General features: G+C 47.8%; 2 protein-coding genes across 4 annotated transcripts in view; one reads left to right on the top strand and one right to left on the bottom strand.

The window, feature by feature from the left end:
- The window catches only part of LOC144612513 (uncharacterized), a 29,802-nt gene extending 8,151 nt beyond the window's left edge, over positions 1–21,651 (top strand). Inside the window, exons 4-8 of the mRNA XM_078432104.1 lie at positions 10,226–10,510; positions 16,217–16,309; positions 18,272–18,438; positions 21,288–21,459; positions 21,560–21,651. Coding sequence (XP_078288230.1) covers positions 10,226–10,510; positions 16,217–16,309; positions 18,272–18,438; positions 21,288–21,459; positions 21,560–21,636 — 794 coding nt within the window. The 3' untranslated portion in view covers positions 21,637–21,651. The remainder of the gene's footprint in view (positions 1–10,225; positions 10,511–16,216; positions 16,310–18,271; positions 18,439–21,287; positions 21,460–21,559) is intronic.
- The window catches only part of LOC144612512 (NACHT, LRR and PYD domains-containing protein 3-like), a 286,610-nt gene that overhangs the window by 147,376 nt on the left and 116,692 nt on the right, over positions 1–22,542 (bottom strand). The window lies entirely within an intron of this gene.

Consider the following 22,542-nt stretch of genomic DNA (forward strand, 5'->3'; position numbering starts at 1 on the left):
TCCCGTGGTGCGTTCTGCCGAACGCACTACTCTCTGCAGGGCTATCCTGTCCTGGGCAGAGCTGTTCCCAAACCAGACTGTAATGTTGCCGGACAGGATGCTCTCTACAGCCCCAGAGTAGAAGCAATGAAGGATCCTCTGAGACACTCTGAATTTCCTCAGTTGTCTAAGGTGGTAAAGGCGCTGCTTAGCCTTACCCACCAGTGCGGCAATGTGCGTTGCCCACGTCAGATCCTCTGCGATGCGGACTCCCAAGTATTTGAAACTGCTCACACCATCCACAATAGACCCATTTATCTCCAGTGGCGTGTACGTCCTTGGATGTTTAGCCCTTCTGAAGTCCACAATCAGCTCCTTTGTTTTAGTGACATTCAAGAGGAGGCTATTGTCCTGACACCAGAGTGCCAGATCAGCCACCTCCTCCCGGTAGGCCTTCTCATCGTTGTTGGAGATCCGGCCCACCACCACAGTGTCATCAGCAAACTTGATGATGGAGTTTGAGCTGAACCTGGCCCCACAGTCATGTGTGTACAGGGAGTACAGTAGGGGGCTAAGGACGCAGCCCTGGGGGGATCCTATGTTCAGGGTGAGGGAGCTAGATGTGTGTTCCCCCATCCTGACCACTTGGGGCCTGGCAGTGAGAAAGTCCAGGACCCAGGCACACAGAGGGGTGCTAAGCCCCAGTTCCAGCAGCTTCTCAACCAGTCTGCTGGGGACTATTGTGTTGAATGCTGAACTAAAGTCAATGAACAGCATCCTCACATAGCCCCCCTGGCTGTCCAGATGAGAGAGAGAGGTGTGTAGAACCTGGGAGACCGCATCATCCGTGGACCTGTTCGGACGGTATGCGAACTGTAGTGGGTCCATGTTGCGAGGAAGGAGGGCGCAGATGTGCTTCTTGACTAGCCTCTCAAAGCATTTCATGACAACCGAGGTGAGGGCCACCGGTCGGTAGTCATTTAAACACGCTGGAGAGGCATTCTTTGGCACCGGTACAATGATGGATCTTTTGAAGCATGCAGGGACCACGGACTTTGCCAAGGAGAGGTTGAATATTGTGGTGAGCACTGGAGCAAGCTGAGTTGCACAAGACTTTAGTACTCGCCCAGATATACCATCTGGGCCTCCAGCTTTCCTCGTGTTCACACGCGTCAGAGCCCACCTCACCTCATGCTCGGACACCGAGAATGTGTGCACATCCCCGGCGGTGGATCCCCCTCCAGCCTCGCTAGCCAGCGCCCCTTCGGTGCTGTTTTTAGACGGCGAGCTGGTGGTGTTACCCGTCTCAAACCGTGCGTAAAAAGAGTTCAGGTCATCAGCTAAGGAGGAGCCGGCACTTCCGGTTGAGGGGGTGCTGGACCTGTAGCTAGTTATAGTCCGTAGCCCCTGCCAAAGGCGCCTGGTGTCCTGCTGCTCCATCTGTGACTCCATCTTGTCCCGGTACCTCTTTTTTGCGTCCTTCACTGCCCTTCGCAGTCGGTAGGACTCTCACTTGTAGTCGTCCATGTTGCCGGATGCCAGGCCGGAGTTGTAAGCAGCGGTGCGAGCATTCAAGGCCACGCGAATAGACCTGTCCACCCAGGGTTTTTGGTTAGGGAAGATACTGACCCTTACCGTGGGGATGATGGTATCGGCTATTGTGGCAATGAAGTCCGTAACCGCTTCCGCAAACTCATTTACGTCTCTGGAACTTTCTTGGAACATGTTCCAGTCGACTTCGCTCAGTGCATCCTGCAGCATGGCCTCTGAATGGTCAGCCCACCGCTTTACGTCCCTCGTCACTGTCGCTTCCCGTACTATCCGTTGTTTGTACTCCGGCAGCAGGAAAATGGCAGCGTGGTCAGATTTCCCAAAAGGAGGGAGAGAAACGGCCTTGTAGTCTTTCCTGAACGGCGTCTAGCAGTGGTCCAAAGTTCTTTCCCGCCTGGTGACACACGTGATGTGTTGGTAGAAGTTGGGCATGACCTTTTTGAGATTTCCCCTATTGAAGTCTCCAGCCACCAGCACAGCCGCATCAGGGTTCTTGTTTTGGTGTTGACACAACACATCGTGTAGGGTGGACAGTGCCACGTCGGTGTCCGCATGCGGTGGGATATAGACGGCTGTGATTATCACCGAGCTGAACTCCCGGGGTAGGTAGAATGGTCGGCATGAGATAGTTAGATGTTCCAGGTCCGGCGAGCAGGAACGAGAAAGCGTCTTAATATTTCCAGGATTACACCAGTTATTATTGGTCAAGAAGCAGACTCCTCCGCCCTTGGATTTCCCGGATTCTTCCGTTCTGTCCGCCCGGAAAACAGTGAAGGACTCGGATGGGCAGATCACCTGGTCAGGCACCAGCGGGGTCAGCCATGTTTCGGTCAGACAAAGGATGTTACAGTTCTTTATGTCCCTCTGGAATCTGATCCTTGCCCTGAGGTCACCCAGCTTGTTCTCCAGGGACTGGACGTTGGCCAGAAGTATGCTGGGCAGAGGTGGACGTAAGGCTTGGGTTCTCAGCCTGTTCCGAATCCCCCCTCGCTTCCCTCGGTGTTTTTTCCGACTTTCCCACTGACCTGCGCTCCCACTGCTGCTGCCGCGGTGCGCTCCTTTGATGATCTCTATCGGTATATCGGTGAGTAGTTTTCTGTTTAATAGTGCTCCAGTAGCGCTCGAGTTTAATTTTACGAGCGTTTCCCGGTCGTACATTGGTTAATGCTAAGTGCTAGCACACGCTAGAGCACTTAGGGATAATTTTAAAGTAAACATACCAGTTTAAAACGCACAGTTCCCGCAGAGCTACCACGACGGCGACTGGACTGGACCGCGCCATCACGTCATCCAACCGCGTCATCACGTTCTGTGCCATCCAACATTTTATGTCCTCAAGGCAGTGTAAGAGGCTGTTTAAATTTGACTGGTTGTTGGGTTTCAAGGGGAGGTAAAGCTGAGTGTCATCGGCATAGCAGTGGAAAGAAATGCCGTGCCTTTGAATGATTTGGCCAAGGGGGAGCATGTATAGAGAGAAGAGAATGGGGCCTAGGATGGAGCCTTGTGGAACTCCGCAGGAGAGGCTAGCTGGAGCATAGGAATAACTGCCTATGTTGATGGCGAAACTCCTATCTTTGAGGTACGAAGCGAACCAGCTCAGGGCAGTGCCATCAATGCCAACCGCGTACCGGAGACGGTCAATAAGGATGGTGTGGTCCACTGTATCGAACGCTGCGCTGAGGTCGAGAAGGAGCAGGATTGCACAGTCGCCGGAGTCGATGGCGAGAAGCTGGTCGTTGTGTACCTTCAACAAGGCAGACTCTGTGCTGTGGTGGGCTCTGAAACCTGACTGGAAACTTTCCAGGATGGTGTTTTGGTGCAGGTAGTTATGCTTTAGAAGTGTTGCAAAGAAAATTCTGATAACTCGAGACGAGGATCCACGAGAAGCATAAACTATAGATTAGTAAACCTAGTGTATGTGGTGAGACAGTTACGTGAGAGGACATAAAGTGGTAAGATGTACAGTGTTTGTTGGTGTTTGTCCTTCGGGTTCGAAGATGACCATGACTTCACTTTCAATCTTATTATTTCGACCGCTCATTGGGATCCCCGCCAGCTGCGGTATGCTGGCCGAGGTTGAAGTCATGACTTGCGCTTGACTTGGATTTAAGTGAGGGGGAGTTGCGCAGATCGTCGGCCTCACTCTCTTGTCCTGGCCTATCGGGTTGCAGCAGCAAGACATAGTCGGGAAGGCTGGGGACAGGTCAGGATGCAGTGGATGGTCAGAAATGCCCTACGTATCTCACTCTGCCCTGTTTGTGCTCCACGACGCTTTGCTGGGATCGTCTTTCTGCCCGTTGAACCTTCTGGTGGTTTCCTTCATGCAATCAGCCGAACCCTGGCTTGAGATGCTAGGCAGACAAGCCCTAAGCCGCTGGAACCAACGACTTGACGACTGTACTTGTGGCATGCACACAAGACAGTGGAGACATCGTGGGGGCGGGGACAGTCCTGCGGCTGATCCCATGGCTTGGGGGGACGGTCGAGACCGGGGCTGTTCTTCCCGGGCGGTGGTCCGCAGCCCCACGGGCGGGAAGCGCCAGCTGCTGCTGCTCCGCAAGCCCCGGGTACGGGCCCCAGTCCGCCGGCTTGAGCCTCCCTGGGGTGCCGGCGAGGTGTACAATATGTACAATATGTACAGTATGTGTATTTCAAAAGATAGATGTTGGGAATAGAGCCAGAGACATAGTCTATACAGATTTTAGCCTATAGGATTGCTTGTGGTAGGTTAGATCGTTTGTGTCCTCGTGGAGGTGCCCAACAGGATACCGAGTTGGCTTCGTGGCTGGAAGCAGAGTGATGGTGGAAGATTGCTTTTGGGACTGGAGGTCTGTGAATAGTGCGTCACTTGGGGTCCATGTTGGGCCCACTGCTGTCTCATCTGAAGAAATGAATTCGATAGGGATGTCAAGGTATGATTAGCAAGTTTGGACATGTAAGGTTGTGACGCTGAAGCAGAATAGGACCTTCACGTTGAATGGAAAAGCCCCGGAGAGAATCCACGAGTACAATACTTAATTCCCAAAAAATGGCATCATGGGTAGATAGTGGTGAAGGTGGCTTTTGGCACGTTGACTTTAATCATTCGGATAATTCAATGTAGAATTGTAACATATGTTACAGTTGTACATGACATTGGTCGCATATGTATTCTGTTCAGTTTAGTCATCCTATTTCAGAAAAGATAGCATTAAGATGGAAGTTTGTGCAGAGAAAATTTACGTGGATGTTCCTAGTACCCGTGGACATGAGCTATAGAAATAAGTTGGGCAGGCTAGAACTTTATTCTCTGGTGTGCAGGAGACATTATTCTTTGTTCATCTGGATTGTGGTGCTCTTTGGTCTGTACAAAACCTCTTGGGCTCCCAGCTCAGTTGAAATGTTCAAGGGGGAATGTTGGCCCATTCCAGACTGCAGGACAACATGAGAGGAGGGACTCGGCGGGAGGCACCGAGAACAATGGTGGGACCGGGCAGAGGGCCACCGAGAACAAAGAGGGACTCAAGGGAGGTCGCCGCGAATAAAGATGGGACCCGTCAGAGGGCCACCATGAACAGGGGGATCTCGGGGAGGTCGCTGATAACAAATGGAGATCCAATGGGGGATGGCAGCAACTAAGGGGGCCCAGCGGGTGTGGGGGATGGGTTCCTGTGTTTCCATTCCCCTTTAAAAATGACTTCGGGCACAGAGGGTGGTGGATATGTGGAATGAATTGCTAGTTGAAGCACGTACAATAACACGATTTTACTGACATTTGGGCAGGTACATGGACGAGGAAGGTTTGGAGTGATAAAGGCAAACTTGGACAAATAGGGCTGGCTCAGGTAGGGCAGGTTGGTCGACAAGTCTACGTTTGGCCGAAGCACCTCTGTCTGTGCTGTGTGACTTCCGTGTTTATGCCACGCAGCGAGAGAGAAATAATCTGAAAAGGTCTACATGAGAAAGAAAGATCAAAACAAGCCATTTAAATAAAATTGCATTATATCATTAAGATTACAGGATGCAAGGGACGTGTTTGAAGTAACAAGGCCAAATGGAAAATAGTACGTAGCGATTTTATACATAGATCAACAAAGGTAGATAGAGCATAGTAACGCACAGGACAGAAAAGGTCTTTTCGGTCCACAATGTCCATGCGGACCGATGCCAAGTGAAACTCATCTCCGCTGCCTTCACACAATCTATATTTCTCCATTCCCTGCATATCCACCTGCATATCCTTGAGCTTCTTAAATACCACTATCGTATTTGTCCCAACCACCACACCTGGCAGCGCGTTCCAGGCACCCACCATCCTCTGTGTAAAATAAAACTTCACCCGCACATCACCTTTCAATTCTACCCCTTTCAGCTTAAAACTGTGCACCCCAGTGTTCCCACAGACCCCTAGCCAGAATAACAAACGTCTGTCTTCTCCGTAAATGAGCTTTGAATTTAGAGGACCACGTTGCTGTGAATCATGTGCATTCTTATTCTGCTGTTATTGTCGTGGTTTTCTTCAGCTTCGAAATTAAGGCAGGCGACACGGAGAATTCTTCGAGAAGTTAAAATCCTTTATTTGCAAACAACGGCTGGAACAATCAGGAAGTCAACCGCCTGACTGCCCTGACTGTCCACTTATTGCATCAGGTAGTCTATGTTTATAGGATTATTCGAAACCTTATCTTCTTTACATTACCTCATACCCACACTCCTGCTCTATAATAATTCATTTCTTTGCAGTCCTCCTGTCTGGTCTGCCACCATTAAATCCCATTTGCTGACTTACCCTTATCTTAATACTCTTATCGCTTCACACTTCGCCTCCCTTATTTCCCTGCTAGTCCATCCCTCACATCCATCCATCACCCCAAGGCCTATGTCTTTCCTTATCTCTTCTCTTGCCACCATTATCTTTCATCCAAATGTGACAAGGCAAAGAGATAATGGTGTACAGGCAATACCTATGTCAAAGGTTACCAAAGTAGGAATGTAGTACAAATTACCAAAGTGCTGCTGACTTTAGGGATCTAAGGATTTGTACGCGTGTTTCTCAGTAGTCTCTTGGCCCTTGTCATTCATTCATGGTAAATATCCTGGTTTTATATGTCCCTCCAACATGCGTAAATTTGCCCTTATCAGGATTAAATTTGAAATCTCATTTCTCCGCAAAACATGTTGAGTAATCATCCACAAATACTGGTTCAAATCCAGTTCCGGCGGTAGAGTCAAGTGATCACAATTTTGGTAGATAACTGAAAGGCCAAAATTGGTAAAACTTGGAACAAAATTATCAGATTATCTCAAAGTAACAAGCATCCATATTTTATATTGGATATCTGGAGATAACATAGCACCTGATTCAAGGCCAGCTTCTTCCATGATCTTATCGAATTCGAGAACCTACCTCTCATAAGCTAGGGATGTATTCCTGTTCTCCCAATTTACATTTTACTTGTTTACGTCTACCCCATCAATGACATTGCACTTTCTCTAATGAACTGATGTGCTACAATGCTGCAAACTACATTCCGCACTCTGTATCTCCACCTTTGCTTCATCTGCTCTTCAGTTTTAACTAATTGTATCTATGTGTGGTCTATCTGAACTGTTTGGATTGAATGCAAAACCAAGCCTTTCACAGTACTTCGGTACGTGTGACGTTTATGCACGTACCGTTAAAATGAATGCACGACTGAGGAGTTGGTGCAAAGATCGGAGATTCAGGTATTTGCATAATTTGGATTTTTCAGGGATAGAGGTGACCTGAACTGAAAGGAGACTAACATTGCGTGGGCAGTTTTGAAAGTGCTGCAAAGGAGGGTTTAAACTGGCGGACATAACCCAAAGTAGTATTCAGATAGTTCGAACTGAGATGTCGGTTGATGACCACTTTGTGACCAATGACTACAATTCAATTAGCGTTGAAACCTCTGTAAAAGAACAGTTCTGGCCTTAAATGTAAAATTCTAAATTGGATGGAGGAAGTCCACCTTTGACCGTTTGAAATAGGAACAGTCATTGGAGTAGGTCGTCTGTGGACAAAGGGTCGTGTGAAAGGGGAAGTTTTTAAATTGTGATAGCGAGATTTAAAGATATGCATGTTATTAGTGAGGAACCCAGCTTGATGTGAGAATTCGAGGCTCTTCTTAGGGAAAAGGGGACATGGGTTAGGTCTAGGTCAATGCTTTCCTGGGAGACCTGTGAGAGGTTGAGGAGCATAAAGAATAAAATCAGGAGGGCAAAAAGGGTGCACATGATGGCACTTATAATTAAGGATAAGTCAAATAGACTTTCCAAGAATATTAAATGTAAAGGGTTAACTGGAGAGTGAAAGGATACCCTCAGTGGCCATCTATGTGTAGAGCTGCAGGAGATGGACAAGGTCTTCAATTATAATTTCTCCTCCGTATTTGGCATAGAGAAAAACTTCAAGTCTTGAGTGCAGTTGCATTACAGTCGAGGTGGTGCTGGATGTCCTTAACCGTATGAAGATACGTAAATCTCTGGGATCTGTGATTAGATGTATCTAAGGCCGTTATTGAAAGTTCGAGAATAAATTGCAGGAGCCCTGGCTGAGATATGTGAATCGTCGTTAACCGTCGGTGAAGTGCGGAACATTTGAGGGTAGATAATGCTGTGCTTCTGTTTGAGAAGTGTTGCAAAGAAAAACCTGATAGCTCAAGACTGGGAACCACGTGAAGCATAAACTATAGATGAATAAGCCGAATGTTTGTGGTAAGACAGTTATGGGAGAGGATATAAGATGTATGTGCATTTGAAAAGACAGATATTGGGGATAGTCACCATTGTTTTGGCTTTGGAGGTTTCACGAATTTGAATGGCTCTTTTGAAGATGTACCTGAGAAGGTTGATGAGGGCAGAGCCAGAGACATAGTCTATATAGATTTCAGCATATACGATTCCCTGTGGTAGGTTAGATCGTATGGTGTCCTTGGGGAGATGCCTAACTGGATACAGAATTGGCTTGATGGTTGGAAACAGAATGATGGTGGAAGATTGCTTTTCAGACTGGAGGTCTGTGAATGGTGTGCTACTTGGGGTCCCTGTTGGGCCCAGTGCTGTCTCATCTGAAGAAATTAATTCAATGGGGATGTCAAGATATGATTAGCAAATTTGGACATGTAAGTTTGTGAAGTCAAACCAGAATATGACATTCACGTTGAAAGAGAACGCCCTGGAGAGAATCCAGGAGTACAAGTACTTAATTCCCCAAAAGATGGCATCACGGGTAGATAGTGGTGAAGGAGGTCTTTAGCACGCTGGCCTTAATATAGAAGCTGGAACATATGTTACAGTTGTACAAGACATGGGCCGCACTTGTATTCTGTTCAGTTTAGTCACCCTATTTCAGAAAAGATAGTATTAAGATGGAACGTTGTGGAAATAATATTTACGAGGATGTACCGGGTACCCGAGGACATGAGCTGCAGAAAGAAGTTGGGCAGGCTAGAACTTTATTCTTTGGTGTGCAGGAGCCATCATTATTTGTTCATCTCGAGTGTGGTGCTCTTGGGTCTGTCCAAAACACGTTGTCCTCCCAGCTCAGTTGAAATGTTCAGGAGGGAATGTTTGCCCATTCCAGATTGCAGGACGACAGGAGAGGAGGGACTCAGCGGGGTGGGGGGAAGGTGATGAGGTAGCCCAGAACAAATGTTGGACCATGCAGAGGACCACCGGATACAGAGGGACAAAAGGGAGATCGCCGGTTATAAAAGGGGAAGCATCGGGGGACGGCGAGAACAAAGGGGGGCGATGGGGTGGGGGTGGGGTGGCGTCTGCGGCCATGTGCAGCGGCCGACCTGGTTCGCCGCTGCAAGCAGCAAGTAGATCTGTTCGATTAACGCGGCGACTCTTGTGTATTGCCGAGGCGAGTTATTACTGTATGATATTACCGGGTTATGTGCAAAACAATGCATTTCACTGTACCTAGGGACATGTGAAATTAAGTATGATGAAATATTGAGATTGAAGGCTGATTTTATAGAGACGTATAAAATAATGGGGGGAAATAGAAAGGGTGTACGCACAGGTATTTTTCCTCAGAGTTGAATAATCCAAAGGGCAGGTGCTTCAGATGGGAGGGGAACCATTTAATAGGAACATGAGGGTTAACATCTGCTCACAGATTGGTGGGCATATGGAACAAGCTGTCCGAGGTGGTAAATTGAAGTGGGCATAATAATAACATGTCAGAGAGTTATAGAGTGATACAGAGTGGAAACAGGCCCTTCTGCCCAACTTGCCCACACCGGCCAACATGTCGCAGCTGCACCAGTCGCACCTGCCCGCGTTTGGCCCATCTCCCTCCAAACCTGTACACGTCCAAGTGTTTCTTAAATGTTGGGATAGTCCCTTCTTCAACTACTTCCTCTGGAAGCTTGTTCCAGACACCCATCACACTTTGTGTGAACAAGGTACCCCTCAGATTCCTATTAAATCTTTTCCCCAAAATAAATTTGGACAGAGTGGTTTAGAGAGATTATGGTCAATCCTTGGACTGATGGGACTAGCATTGATGGGGCATTTTGGTTAGGTTGGGCCAAAGTGCCTGTTTTCATGCTCTGTTTCTAAGACGATCATTCACTTCCACTTGCCCCAGAATGCCAGCTCATATCGCTACCAGTTATTCCCAACCTGCGGGTCTCTTAATTTGATATTGCTCTGCAACCTGCAATTAATGGGGTTTTTTCAGGTGGGAAATTAACTCAAGTTGTCAAGGTCCTCACAAGAATTTGGCCAGGCACCTCTTCAAAGAAAGATGGTCAGAACACAGGATCAACGACAGAAAAGCAAAGTCGGACGGAGAGCAGAACCTCACTGGAATGTGAGCCCGCGGAAGAGGAAAGGGAGCAATGTCAGTCCAGAGGGAGAGGAATAGGAGACATGGTTCACGGCCCTGGAATGGACCCAAGTGGCGAAATCCATCATAACCGAGAATTATCAAACAAGGAATCATCGAGTCTCATCCAAGGAGCAGGTGAGAGACATGGGTGGGGAGGGGATACTGCAGAATGGTGAAGACTGCAGGGAGAGAAAAGAGAAAAAGAAAACTAAGGAGTTAGGGCGAGGGGAAACAGGAGAGAGGAATAGTGGTGGAGCAGTGTTATACTGACTTGGTTAATGACCCTGATCATATCTCCAATGTACAAAGCTAAGCTAACTCTGCGCAATCAGTCCTTATCAATCCCAATATGGATATATTGTCCCCCTCAATATTCTCCAGTAATTTGCCTACCACAGACGTTAGTTCCACTGGTCTATACTTCCCATGGTTTACTTTGCAGCTCCTCTTAAGTGCAGGCATGGCATAGCTACCCCCACCCCCCACCCCGGCGCCTGGCACTTTACCTGTATCTAATGATAATTCGTATAGCTGAGCCAAGGCAACTACAATTTCTAGTCTACCTTCCCACACTGACCTCGGACATAACTAATCAGACCCTGGAGATATATCCACCTTCATACACCTTGAGGTATTCAGCACCACCTCGACAGTAATATAGACTGTACTCTACACTTCCATTAATTGTCCCACGATCCCTGCTTTACGCTTATTGCTCCACATTAAACACAGAGGTAAAATACTCAATAAGAACGTTGTACATCTCCTGTGGCTCCACACTGAGATGACCGCTTTGGTTTCTAAAGGGCCCTATTTCCCTTGATATAAATTAGAACTTTGAATCTCCCATAATATTATCTGCCAGGGCTACCTCTTGGTCCCTGTATACCCGCCTGATTTCCTCCTTTGGTATGCTCCTCAATTCCTGAAACTCCTCTGGGAATAGACTTGATCCCACGTTCCTAGATCGATCCCAAGCTGCCTGCGTTTCCCTGACCAGAGCCTCAGATTCTCTCATCATGCAAGCTTCGATGCTCCCACTTGCCTTGTCATTGTCTTTAATATGAGCATGCATGCCTTGAACTCTTATCACAACATTTTTCAAAGCATCCCAATTTCCGGATGTTCCTTTGACAGCAAATATTTGGAATTTATAAATATATTTAGAAAGTTAAAATCCCCCAAAATGACTACATTATTAGCCGTCTAGTTACCTGTAATCTCTTGGCATTTGCGCTCCTCCAATTACCGCTGACTATTTTCATCCGCCCGAACCCCTCCCCCAACAATTCACCCACCCAACAAGGTGATCAGCACATTTTTATTTAATCGCTCCACCAATAGAGACTTTCGTGAACGAACCATGGGTCATATCATCTCGGTCTACTGCCGCAACATTCTTCCTAATCAATAAAGTCCTCTTTCGCCCTCACCTCACTCGCTACATCCTACATAGAAACAGAAACATAGAAGATAGGTGCAGGAGTAGGCCATTCGGCCCTTCGTCCCTGCATCGCCATTCAATATGATCATGGCTGATCATCCAACTCAGTATCCTGTACCTGCCTTCTCTCCATACCCCCTGATCCCTTTAGCCACAAGGGCCACATGTAACTCCCTCTTAAATATAGCCAATGAACTGGCCTCAACTACCTTCTGTGGCAGAGAATTCCACAGATTCACACCTCTGTGTGTAAAAAACCTTTCTCATCTCGGTCCTAAAAGACTTCCCCCTTATCCTTAAACTGTGACCCCTTGTTCTGGACTTCCCCAGCATCGGGAACAATCTTCCTGCATCTAGCCTGTCCAACCCCTTAAGAATTTTGTAAGTTTCTATAAGATCCCCCCTCAATCTTCTAAATTCCAGCGAGTACAAGCCGAGTCTATCCAGTCTTTCTTCATATGAAAGTCCTGCCATCCCAGGGATCAATCTGGTGAACCTTCTCTGTACTCCCTTAATGGCAGCAGAACCTCCCTGCTCCTATACTCAAATCCCCTCGCTATGAATGCCAACATACCATTCGCTTTCTTCACTGCCTGCTGCACCTGCATGCCTACTTTCATTGACTGGTGTACCACGACACTCAGGTCTCGTTGCATCTCCCATTTTCCTAATCGGCCACCATTCAGATAATAGTCTGCTTTCCTGTTCTTGCCACCAAAGTGGATAACCTCACATTTATCCACATTATACTGCATCTGCCATGCATTTGCCCACTCACCTAACCTATCCAAGTCACGTTGCAGCCTCCTAGCATCCTCCTCACAGCTAACACTGCCCCCCAGCTTCGTGTCATCCGCAAACTTGGAGATGTTGCATTCAATTCCCTCGTCCAAATCATCAATATATATTGTAAATAGCTGGGGTCCCAGCACTGCGCCTTGCGGTACCCCACTAGTCACTGCCTGCCATTCTGAAAAGGACACGTTTATTCTTACTCTTTGCTTCCTCTATCCACATCAATACTGAACCCACAATACCATGTGCTTTAAGTTTGCATACTAATCTCGTGTGTGACCTTGTCGAAAGCCTTCTGGAAGTCCAGATATAACACATCCACTGGTTCTCCCTTATCCACTCTACTAGTTACACCCTCGAAAAATTCTATAAGATTCGTCAGACATGATTTACCTTTCATAAATCCATGCTGACTGTCCAATGATTTCACCACTTTCCAAATGTGCTGCTATCCCATCTTTAATAACTGACTAGCATTTTCCCCACTACCGTGTTCGACTAACTGATCTGTAATTCCCCGTTATCTCTCTCCCTCCTTTTTTGAAAAGTGGGGTTACATTAGCTACCCTACTTTCCTGGAACATTAAGCTGCCAGTCCTGTACCTCTTAGCCAGATTTCTGTAATAGCTACAACATCCCAGTGACACATACCTATCCACACCCTCAGCTCATCCGCCTTACCCCTCAGACCTCTCACATTAAAATAATTGCAATTCAATCAAACAGCCCTCCCTCGCTTGATGTCATGTCTATAGTGTCCACCCCCCCCCCCCCCCCCCCTCCCAAACTAATGTGCATCCTACCACTATGGCTCTTCCAGGCACAATGCTTCCTCCTGCCTAATATTACTGCTCTTCCCTGATGGGTCATTGCCTAACAGTCTACATAGCATCCCAGTCGCACACACCTATTCACACCCTCAGCTCATCAGCCTGACATTAATAATTGCAATACAATCATGTAGCCCTTCCTGGCTCGCTGTCATTCTGATTTTCTCCACTGAACTTTCTCTGAAAGTTAGCCTCCTGCTTCTTATTTGCCTCAGTCATGCATTGGATCTCACCTTTCAACCAATTTAGCGTCGATCCACGCACATAGCTGTAGCAAACTGCTGGTCCGGATGTGTAAGAAAGAACTGCAGATACTGGTTCAAATCGAAGAAAGACGAAAAGCTGGGCAATTAGAGGAACAGCACCTCATATTTCGCTTGGGCAGTTTATACCCCAGCGGTATGAACATTGTCTTCTCGCTCTTCAGGTAGTTCATGATTCCCCTCTCTATCCCCTCCCCTTCCCAGTTCTCATACTTGTCTTCCTGTGTTCAACTAAATCCTATTTTTGTCCCGCCCCCTCCTGTGACATATATCTGAAGAAGGGTCTCGACCCGAAACGACACCCATTCCTTCTCTCCTGAGATGCCGCCTGACCCGCTGACTTACTCCAGTATTTTGCGTTTACCTTCGATTTAAACCACCATCTGCAGTTTTTTTTCCTGAACAACGGATACAGTAGATAAGGTAGGAGGTGGTGCAAATAAACCTTTGCCTAACCTGAAAGGACTGTTGGAGTCCCTGGACAGTGTCGAGGGAGGAGGTATAGCGACAGGTGTCTTGTACGGTTGCAGCGGAAGGTACCTGGGGAGGGGGTGGTTTGGATGGGAAGGGATAAGTTAACCAGGGAGTTGTGGAGGGAACAGCCTCTGCGGAAGGCGGCAAGGCGTGGAGATGGGAAAATGTGGCCACTGGAATCCCATTGGAAGTGGTGGAAATTTTGGAGGATTATGTGCTGTACGCGACGGCTGATGGGTTGGAAGGTAAGGACGAGGGAGACTCTGTCTCTGTTGCGAATAGGAAGGGGGGGGCAAGGGCGGAGCTGCGCGGTACTGAGGAGATACGAGTCAGGGCCTCATCTATGATGGGAGAGGAGAACCCCCGTACCCTAAAGATGAGGACATCTCAGATGTTCTAGTATGGAACACCTCATCTTGGGCGCAGATGCGGCGTAGACGGAGGATTTGGGAGGAGGGGATAGAGTCAAAGCAGGAAGCAAGGTGGGAAGACGTATAGTCGAGATAGTTGTGGCAGTCAGTGGGTTTGTAATAGACGTCAGGCAGTGGTCTATTTCTTGTGATGGAGACTAGGAGCTGCCACTCAGGATATTGGCGTTCCCTTTAGGTTCAGCTGCAACTCATCCCTCTTGTACAGGTCACGTCGGCCCCAACACAGAGCATAAGCAGTACTACGGAGATCACTGCGCTGTATTTTTTACATTTTTCTGAACGTCCAATGTCATTTGTATCAACATGCAGAGTGACTTCTGGCTCCTCACTCTCCCTCTTGAGAATATCAAGTAGCCGCTCCGAGTCATCCTGGACCCTGGCACCAGAAAGCAATACACGATCCTGGAGTCTCGATTGCTTCCACGGAATCTCCTGTCCACCAACAGATGTATATCCTACCACTATGGCTTTGCCAGGCACGGAGCCTCCTCCTGCTGATACTACTGCTCTTCCCTGACGGGTCACCCCTAACAGTCTCCAAAACTGTTACGTGTTTTGAAGAGGAATGGCCACCTTCACCCTTTGCTAACTAGAGGTCCTGGGGGTCACCCACCTCCATTCATCCTGGTGTTTGGGCATGACCACCTCGCTGATAGTTTTGTCCAAAAGGTCTTTCGGATGATCCCGGGGTCATCCATCTGCATCTCCAGTTCCCAAATACAGCCTGCAAGGGGCTGCACCTGGACACATTTCCCACGGGTTTAGCCACCAGCGACACGAGCAGTTGCTCTGACATCCCAGGTGCTGCAGGAGGAACGTTTCATCATTCCACCTGTCTCTTGGCGGCACTGAAATAAGAACCAACAAGCTCACCAATATCACACAACTGGCTAAACAGCAGGTTCAACAGACTGTACCTTTATCTGCAGTCCCCTCTCCTCAGACTCCTTGCCGAAGACTCATGAGCTGAAGACTCGCACTTGCCCTCTACGCAGCACTTTACCTCTACACAGCCTCTCTACCAACACAGCCATTTCCAACAGGCCGCTTCGCTGGATCTTGCTTTTTTATTAGTTGCTCAATCAGCCAATTTCGATGTTCCAAACAATTTGCGCGCCATATTTTCAAGTGCTCTGCTAAACTGCGAAGTCCTTTTATCCGCGTCATTAATGTAGGTTGTAAAATAGGGAGACCCAGCACTGGCCTTTGCAGCATCGGTCTAGTTATTGACACATTTATCCAAGTGAATGGGCTGCCACACAAGTCAGGCAAGTGGTCAGTGTTATCCTGGATGGTGTAGGAGCCGCAACGTCTCTTGACGTGTCCCTTGTGGTCCATGGGGAAAGGTTTGAATATGAAGAAGCCAGTCTCTCAGTGCAAGATTTCAATACTGTTATACCACCAGGCCACAGGTTGGACTGATTCAGTTTAGTTTCTGGATCAATATTGACATTCCACGCCCCCTCCCACAAAACCTACCCGCTCCCACCCCCAACACCGTAAGATTGATAGTGGTGGATAGTAGTTCATGGTTCACTTAGCAATCTTTTCATTCTTGTCTTAATCATTGCCTGATCCCACTGTTCTTATTCGGTTTACTTCAGAGCAGCAGAACATGGTAAAACCTATCCACACCATGGCTGGAGTTGGAAACAGGACTGCGGCTCCAGTAACCTCAACAACAAGGACGGACACAGGTGTGCTGCAGACTTCTTCAAGATGTAAATGTTGTCTTGAAATCTGGTTTTCATCAAATGCATGGTCCACAGGTCAGAAGGATAAGGGAATAAGGAAGGGGCTGAGAAAGAGAGGATGTTACCCTGCAGGCGGTAGTTGAAAGGACCGAGGGAGTGATCGCAGAAGTGATGAATCATCCTCACTGAAGATTCAGATGTGCATTAAAGCAGTGACTGTGGAGAGGCTTTCTGAGAAAGTGAAGAGTAGAAGATGGCGCATAAAACGTGGCGACTCTTGTGTTTGAACTCTGTGCAGTCTGCACTGTTAGAGTTATTATGGTCCAAGTTGTGCCTCAGAGTCATAGAGGCATGTGGTATGGAACAAGGCTCTTCGTCCCACCTTGGACATGTCAAACAACATGGCTCAACTACACTAGTCCCACAAGCCTGCGTAAGGCCCATGTCCCTCTAAACCTATCCTGTTCATGTACCGATTTTGTCATAAAATCCCCTACTCCACCTGAAACCTATGTCATTTGTTTCTTGATTCTCCTCCTCTGGGTAGAAGATGGTGTGCATTTATCTATTCTATATAACAGATAGTGTATCGATTGTTCTCCTGATCCTCGTGTACAGGAGGATGGTCATTGAACTTGGGTACACATGACAAAGTATCCATTGAAGCCAGGGAGCATGAGGCCACAGAGAGTGGAGTAAAGCTGGGTGGTTCATGCATGTGGAAGATAATCCTAGGAAGATTAGCTGGCATCAACTACAGGGTTGCCTCAGGCGATAAGTGCATCTGCACCTCTTCATCAGTGCATTCGTTTAATGTGCGTTTTTTTGCTGTGATCTGTTCTCTGTCTGAACACCGGCTATGGAGATGATCACATTCCCCCAGTGCCCACCCTTCCCGTGTCCAACGCTGCCCCATCCCCCTGGGGCCCATGTTCCCTGGTCACACCGTCACATACTCCCCGGGTCACACGCTGTCCAACTCTCCCCTGATAACACGTTGCCTCAGCCTCTCCGATTCTTCAGACTGATGGCAGGGTTAGCCGTAAGCTGGCAGAGAGGTGTGGCAACACAAAGCCTGGCAAGTGAGATGGATGTTATTGAGGAGGGTTTTTTTGATAGGTAGTTGGTTGAACAAAGGCTAGAGATGAAACATCAAGATGTTAGGCAGAAGGATTGAGTGTTGGAGATTGTGAAAATAAAGAAAGGAATATCGGAGGAAGGAAATGGGGAGGGGAGAAATCGGTGCGAGACTGTGGAGAGAGTGGGCGGAAATAAGGCCGGTGTGCGGTTTGGATTGTTACTTAATCTTGGAGAATTCAGTGTTCATACCATTGGATTTAAGGCGACCCAAGCGGAATGTGAAGTGCTGTTTCTTCAGTGAGCATGTGTCCAAGGACAGAGAGGTTGCTATGGCAATGGGACGAGAGTTTCAATGTTTGGCAATTGGCGAGACAAAGCATAGACTCGGCAACTGTTTTGCCAAAACCTAGTGGATTTTCCGGTTGCTAACCGTTTTTGCTCCTCGCGCAATTTTCTCCCACCCCCTCCCTTTCCACTTACATGAATTCATCTCACTGCACAATTTGCAACTCTTCATTCCATTTGTTTCACACCTGTCTTTTCATCTCTGGCCTTTCCCCAATTATCAGCCTATCAAAAACTCCCCTCACCTGTATCCACTTTACTTACAGTCTTTCACCTGTTCTTCCTCTTGTCCACATTTCTCCCCACTCACCGCCACCACAATCAGCCTAAAAAAAGATCCAGACTTGAAACGTCACCTACCATATTCTCCATAGATGATGGTTGACCCACTGAGTTCCTCCAGCAAATTGTCTTATTCCGATATTCTTCTTGGATCATTCTCATTAGGAGCCTGGAACACTCAGGGTGGGGGTTGCTGTTGTAGCGGGAGCCAAGGGTACTGATTCAGATGATGTTTTGTTTCTCTCTTTGAATACACAGATCTGACGCCTACATTGTCTAAGCTCCTGACACAGTGGAACGAGTACCAATTGTTCCAACTAACAAAATTCTATCGGGAGAGACTAAAACAGGCGATTGAAGAAGGGGTTGAAAGTCTCAGCTTCATGATGAGACCGGAGGGACATTTCACTAAACAAGAACACGTGGTAAGTGGAAGGATCACGGTGACTTCTGTTTCCCGTCACAGAACTGACGGCATTGGGGAAGAGTGACCAATGCCAGTCTCACTCACCTCGCACTCCCTGGGCTGAACAATGTAATGGACAATGCAATAATCTCTGATCGGTTTGTGTCCTGTAGATCTGGTATTAGGAATAAAACCTGTGACATGGGAACTTCTGAGAATTGTCCATTCTGATCCAGCTGTTCTTCCCACACATGCATCTTAGCACAACGGTCAGGGAGCAGTAAACTTGTAAACCAGAATCAAAAACGATAACACGTTTTATGTGGCATCAGTTTCATTGGTCGCATTTAGTTCAGTTCGTTAAACCACAGAGGGCATTAGGCAAAAGAACAAGAACTGCAGATCCTGGTTTACAAAAAAAGAACATACTGTGCTGCACTAAATAACTCTGTTTTTGGAGATGCTGCCTGACCTGCTGAATTACTCTTAAGACATTAAACTGTTCGCTTGTCATTCAATCTACAATCTCAACAAACAATATTCAGCAGGCCAGTTATGCGCGCATCTGTGGGAAGAGGAGCCGAGTTAATATGCAGTAAAAGGAGGGGATGAGCTGCAGGAAATGTGCAAGAGAGGGATGTCTTTGATCGGGTGTAACTGGGGTAGGTATAGAAATAAAAAAGTTATCTGGTCAATGAGTGAATGCGGGCTCAGAGTGTAGGAAAATAACTGCAGATGCTGCACAAATCGAAGGTATCACAAAATGCTGGAGTAACTCAGCAGGTCAGGCAGCATCTAGGAGCGAGGGAATGGGTGACGTTTCAGGTCTAGACCCTTTTTCAGACGGGTGTCAGGGGGCGGGACAAAGAAAGTATATAGGTGCAGACAGGAAGACAGTGGGAGAACTGGGATGGGGAGGGGTAAAAGAGAGAGACAGAGAAACTATCTAAAGTTGGAGAAGTCAATGTTCATATCGTTGGGCTGCAAGCTGCCCAAGCGAAATATGAAGTGCTGTTCCTCCAATTTCCGCTGGGCCTCACTATGGCACTGGAGGAGGCCCATGACAGAAAGGTCAGACTGGGAGTGGGAGAGGGAGTTGAAGTGCTCAGCCACCGGGAGATCAGGTTGGTTAAGGCGGACTGAGCGAAGGTGTTGAGCGAAACGATCGCCGAGCTTGCATTTGGTCTCGCCGATGTAGGGAAATTGACATCTAGAGCAGCGGATACAATCAATGAAGTTGGTGGAGGTGCAGGTGGACCTCTGTCTCACCTGGAAAGACTGTTTAGGTCCTTGGACGGAGTTGAGGGTGGAGGTAAATGGACAGGTGTTGCATCTCCTGCGGTTGCAGGGGAAAGTGCCCGGGGAGGGGGTGGTTTGGGTACGAAGGGACGAGTGGACCAGGGAGTTACGGAGGGAACTGTCTCTGCGGAACGCAGAAAGGAGAGGAGTTGGGAAGATGTGGCCGGTAGTGGGGTCCAGTTGTAGGGGAAGGAAACGTTGCAGGATGATTTGTTGGATTCGCTGGCTGATGGGGTGGAAGGTGAGAACGAGTGGGATTCTGTCCTTGTTACGAATGGGGGGAGCGGGAGCAAGAGCGGAGCTGTGGGATATAGAGGATGTCCTAGTGAGAGCCTCATCTATAATGGTAGAGGGGAAGCCCCGTTGCCTGAAGAATTAGGACATCACTGATGCCCTAGTATGGAACACCTCATCCCGGGCGCAGATGCGGCGTAGACGGAGGAATTGGGAGTAGGGGATAGACTTTTTGCAGGAGTCAGGTTGGGAAGAGGTGTAGGCCAGATAGCTGTGGGAGTCAGTGGGTTTGTAGTAGATGTCAGTGACTAGTCTGTCTCCTGTGATGGAGATGGTGAGGTCCAGAAACGGGAGGGAGATGTCGGAGATAGTCCAAGTATTGTTAAGGGCAGGATGGAAATTGGTGGTGAAATGTATGAAGTCAGTGAGTTCTACATGGGTACAAGAGGTGGCACCAATGCAGTCGTCGATGTAGCGGAGGTAGAGTTCGGGGATGGGGCCGGTGTACGTCAGGAACAGGGATTGTTCGACGTACCCGACAAAGAGGCAGCGTAGCTGGGCCCATGCAAGTGCCCATAGCTACGCCTCTGGTTTGGAGGAAGTGGGAGGCGCCAAAGGAGAAGTTGTTAAGTGTATGAATCAGCTCTGCCAGGCCGAGGAGAGTGTTACTAGATGGGGATTGGCTGGTTCTACGGTCGAGGAAGAAACGGAGGGCTTCAAGACCATCCTTGTGGGGGATGGAAGTGTAGAGTGACTGGGCATCCATGGTAAAGATGAGGGAGTGGGGGCCTGCAAACCGGAAGTTATCGAGGAGATGGAGAGCATGTGAGGTGTCTTGGACGTAGGTGGGGAGGGATTTGACCAGCGGGGATAGGATGGAGTCGAGGTAGGTGGAAAGAAGTTCGGTGCGGGCTCCGAGTGGGTAAGAATGTAGATGAAATAACATAGTAGCATCAAAATGCCGAGCAGGAAGCAATGCAGGCTGCACTGGACACATCCATTTCTAGTGGGATAGTGTCTATGTGAGGCCAAAATGAATTGGATAAATTTCCCATCCATATCAACACAGCCATCGTTGACCTAAATGGGCTGTTCCCGTGCTGTACTCTGCTGTGTTCTCGGACACTGCCAGGTGTGAAGCGCGTTTCACACTGTCAGGAATCTGGGAGTGCACAGTTGGTTAGCCCAGTGTCATGGGTGTATGAACAGGCAAACCAATGCCTGCCTCTATGCTCAATAATACCAGAATATCCCATTACTGAATCGCTAATACCCCCCCCCCCCATTAGCACTGTCTCATTCACATCTCAATATATTTATTGTTGTTCTTCACAGAATATCAGTGAGCTCGCGGTCAAGGGAAACCGGTGTGACTGTTCGACCCTCTTCCTAAGTCTGGTGATGGAGAAAGGCAACCGGCCCCGGCGGGTGATGTGGGAATCCTTTGTGAAAATGCAGAATGAATTACCAAAGCTGGACAAAATACTGAAAGAAATCCAGAAGCTCGGTACGGCAAATCAACACACTGAACTGAATATCACTTTGGAACACTGGTGTTAACAATGTTATTCAAGTCTGGTTTAATGAATGCTCTTTGATTTGAACAGGTCCTGATCCACAAGAATACATGAACATCACCAGTGGTTTATCTGAATTATCCTCTCATATGGAAGGTGAGTGTTGAAATGTACAGTTCACACCAATGACTTGTTAAAATTGATGTAATACTGAAACTGTTTGTTCAGAGCTTTGCAGAATCGGAAATCAGAAGATCAAACCTTAAGCAATTGTTCGACTGAAAGTAAGCATGCAGGTACAGCGGGCAGTGAAGAAAGCTAATGGCATGTTGGCCCTCATGACAAGAGGAGTTGAGTATAGGAGCAAAGAGGTCCTTCTGCAGTTGTACAGGGCAGGTCTTTCTGCTGTTGTACTAGTGAGACCACACCAAATTTATGTCTCCAAATTTGAGGAAGGACATTCTTGCAGCAAGTGCAGCGTAGGTTTACTAGGTTAATTCCAGCAATCGCAGGATTGTCGTATTTTGAAAGACTGGAGCGACTGAGCTTGTATACACTGCAATTTGAAAGGATGAGAGTGGATCTTATTGAAACATATAAGATTATTATGGGATTGGAGAAGCTAGAGGCAGGAAACATGTTCCCAATGTTGGGGTAGTCAAGAAGCAGGGGCCACAGTTTAAAAATAAGGTGTAGGCCATTTAGAACGGAGATGCGGACATTCTTTTCACTCAGACAGTTATAAATCTGTGGAATTCTCCGCCTCAGAAGGCAGTGGAGGTCAATTCTCTGGATGCTTTCAAGAGATTTAGATCGATCTCTTAATGAAAGCGGAGTCGGGGTAGGGGAAGAGGGCAGGAACGGGGTACTAATTGTGGATGATCAGCCATAATCACATTGAATGGCGGTGCTGGCTCGAAGGGCCGAATGGCCTATTGTCTATTCTCTATTGACACGGGGATTCTCTATGGATTTCTTCTTTGTCTGTGGATTCAAGTGCAGCTTAGTTTAGTGTACTGACACATAGTGACAGTACTGTCATATGGTGAGGTACAGTGAAACGTTTTTGTTGC

Source organism: Rhinoraja longicauda, unplaced genomic scaffold, assembly GCF_053455715.1.
Source record: "Rhinoraja longicauda isolate Sanriku21f unplaced genomic scaffold, sRhiLon1.1 Scf000053, whole genome shotgun sequence".
NCBI classification, from domain to species: Eukaryota; Metazoa; Chordata; class Chondrichthyes; order Rajiformes; family Arhynchobatidae; genus Rhinoraja; species Rhinoraja longicauda.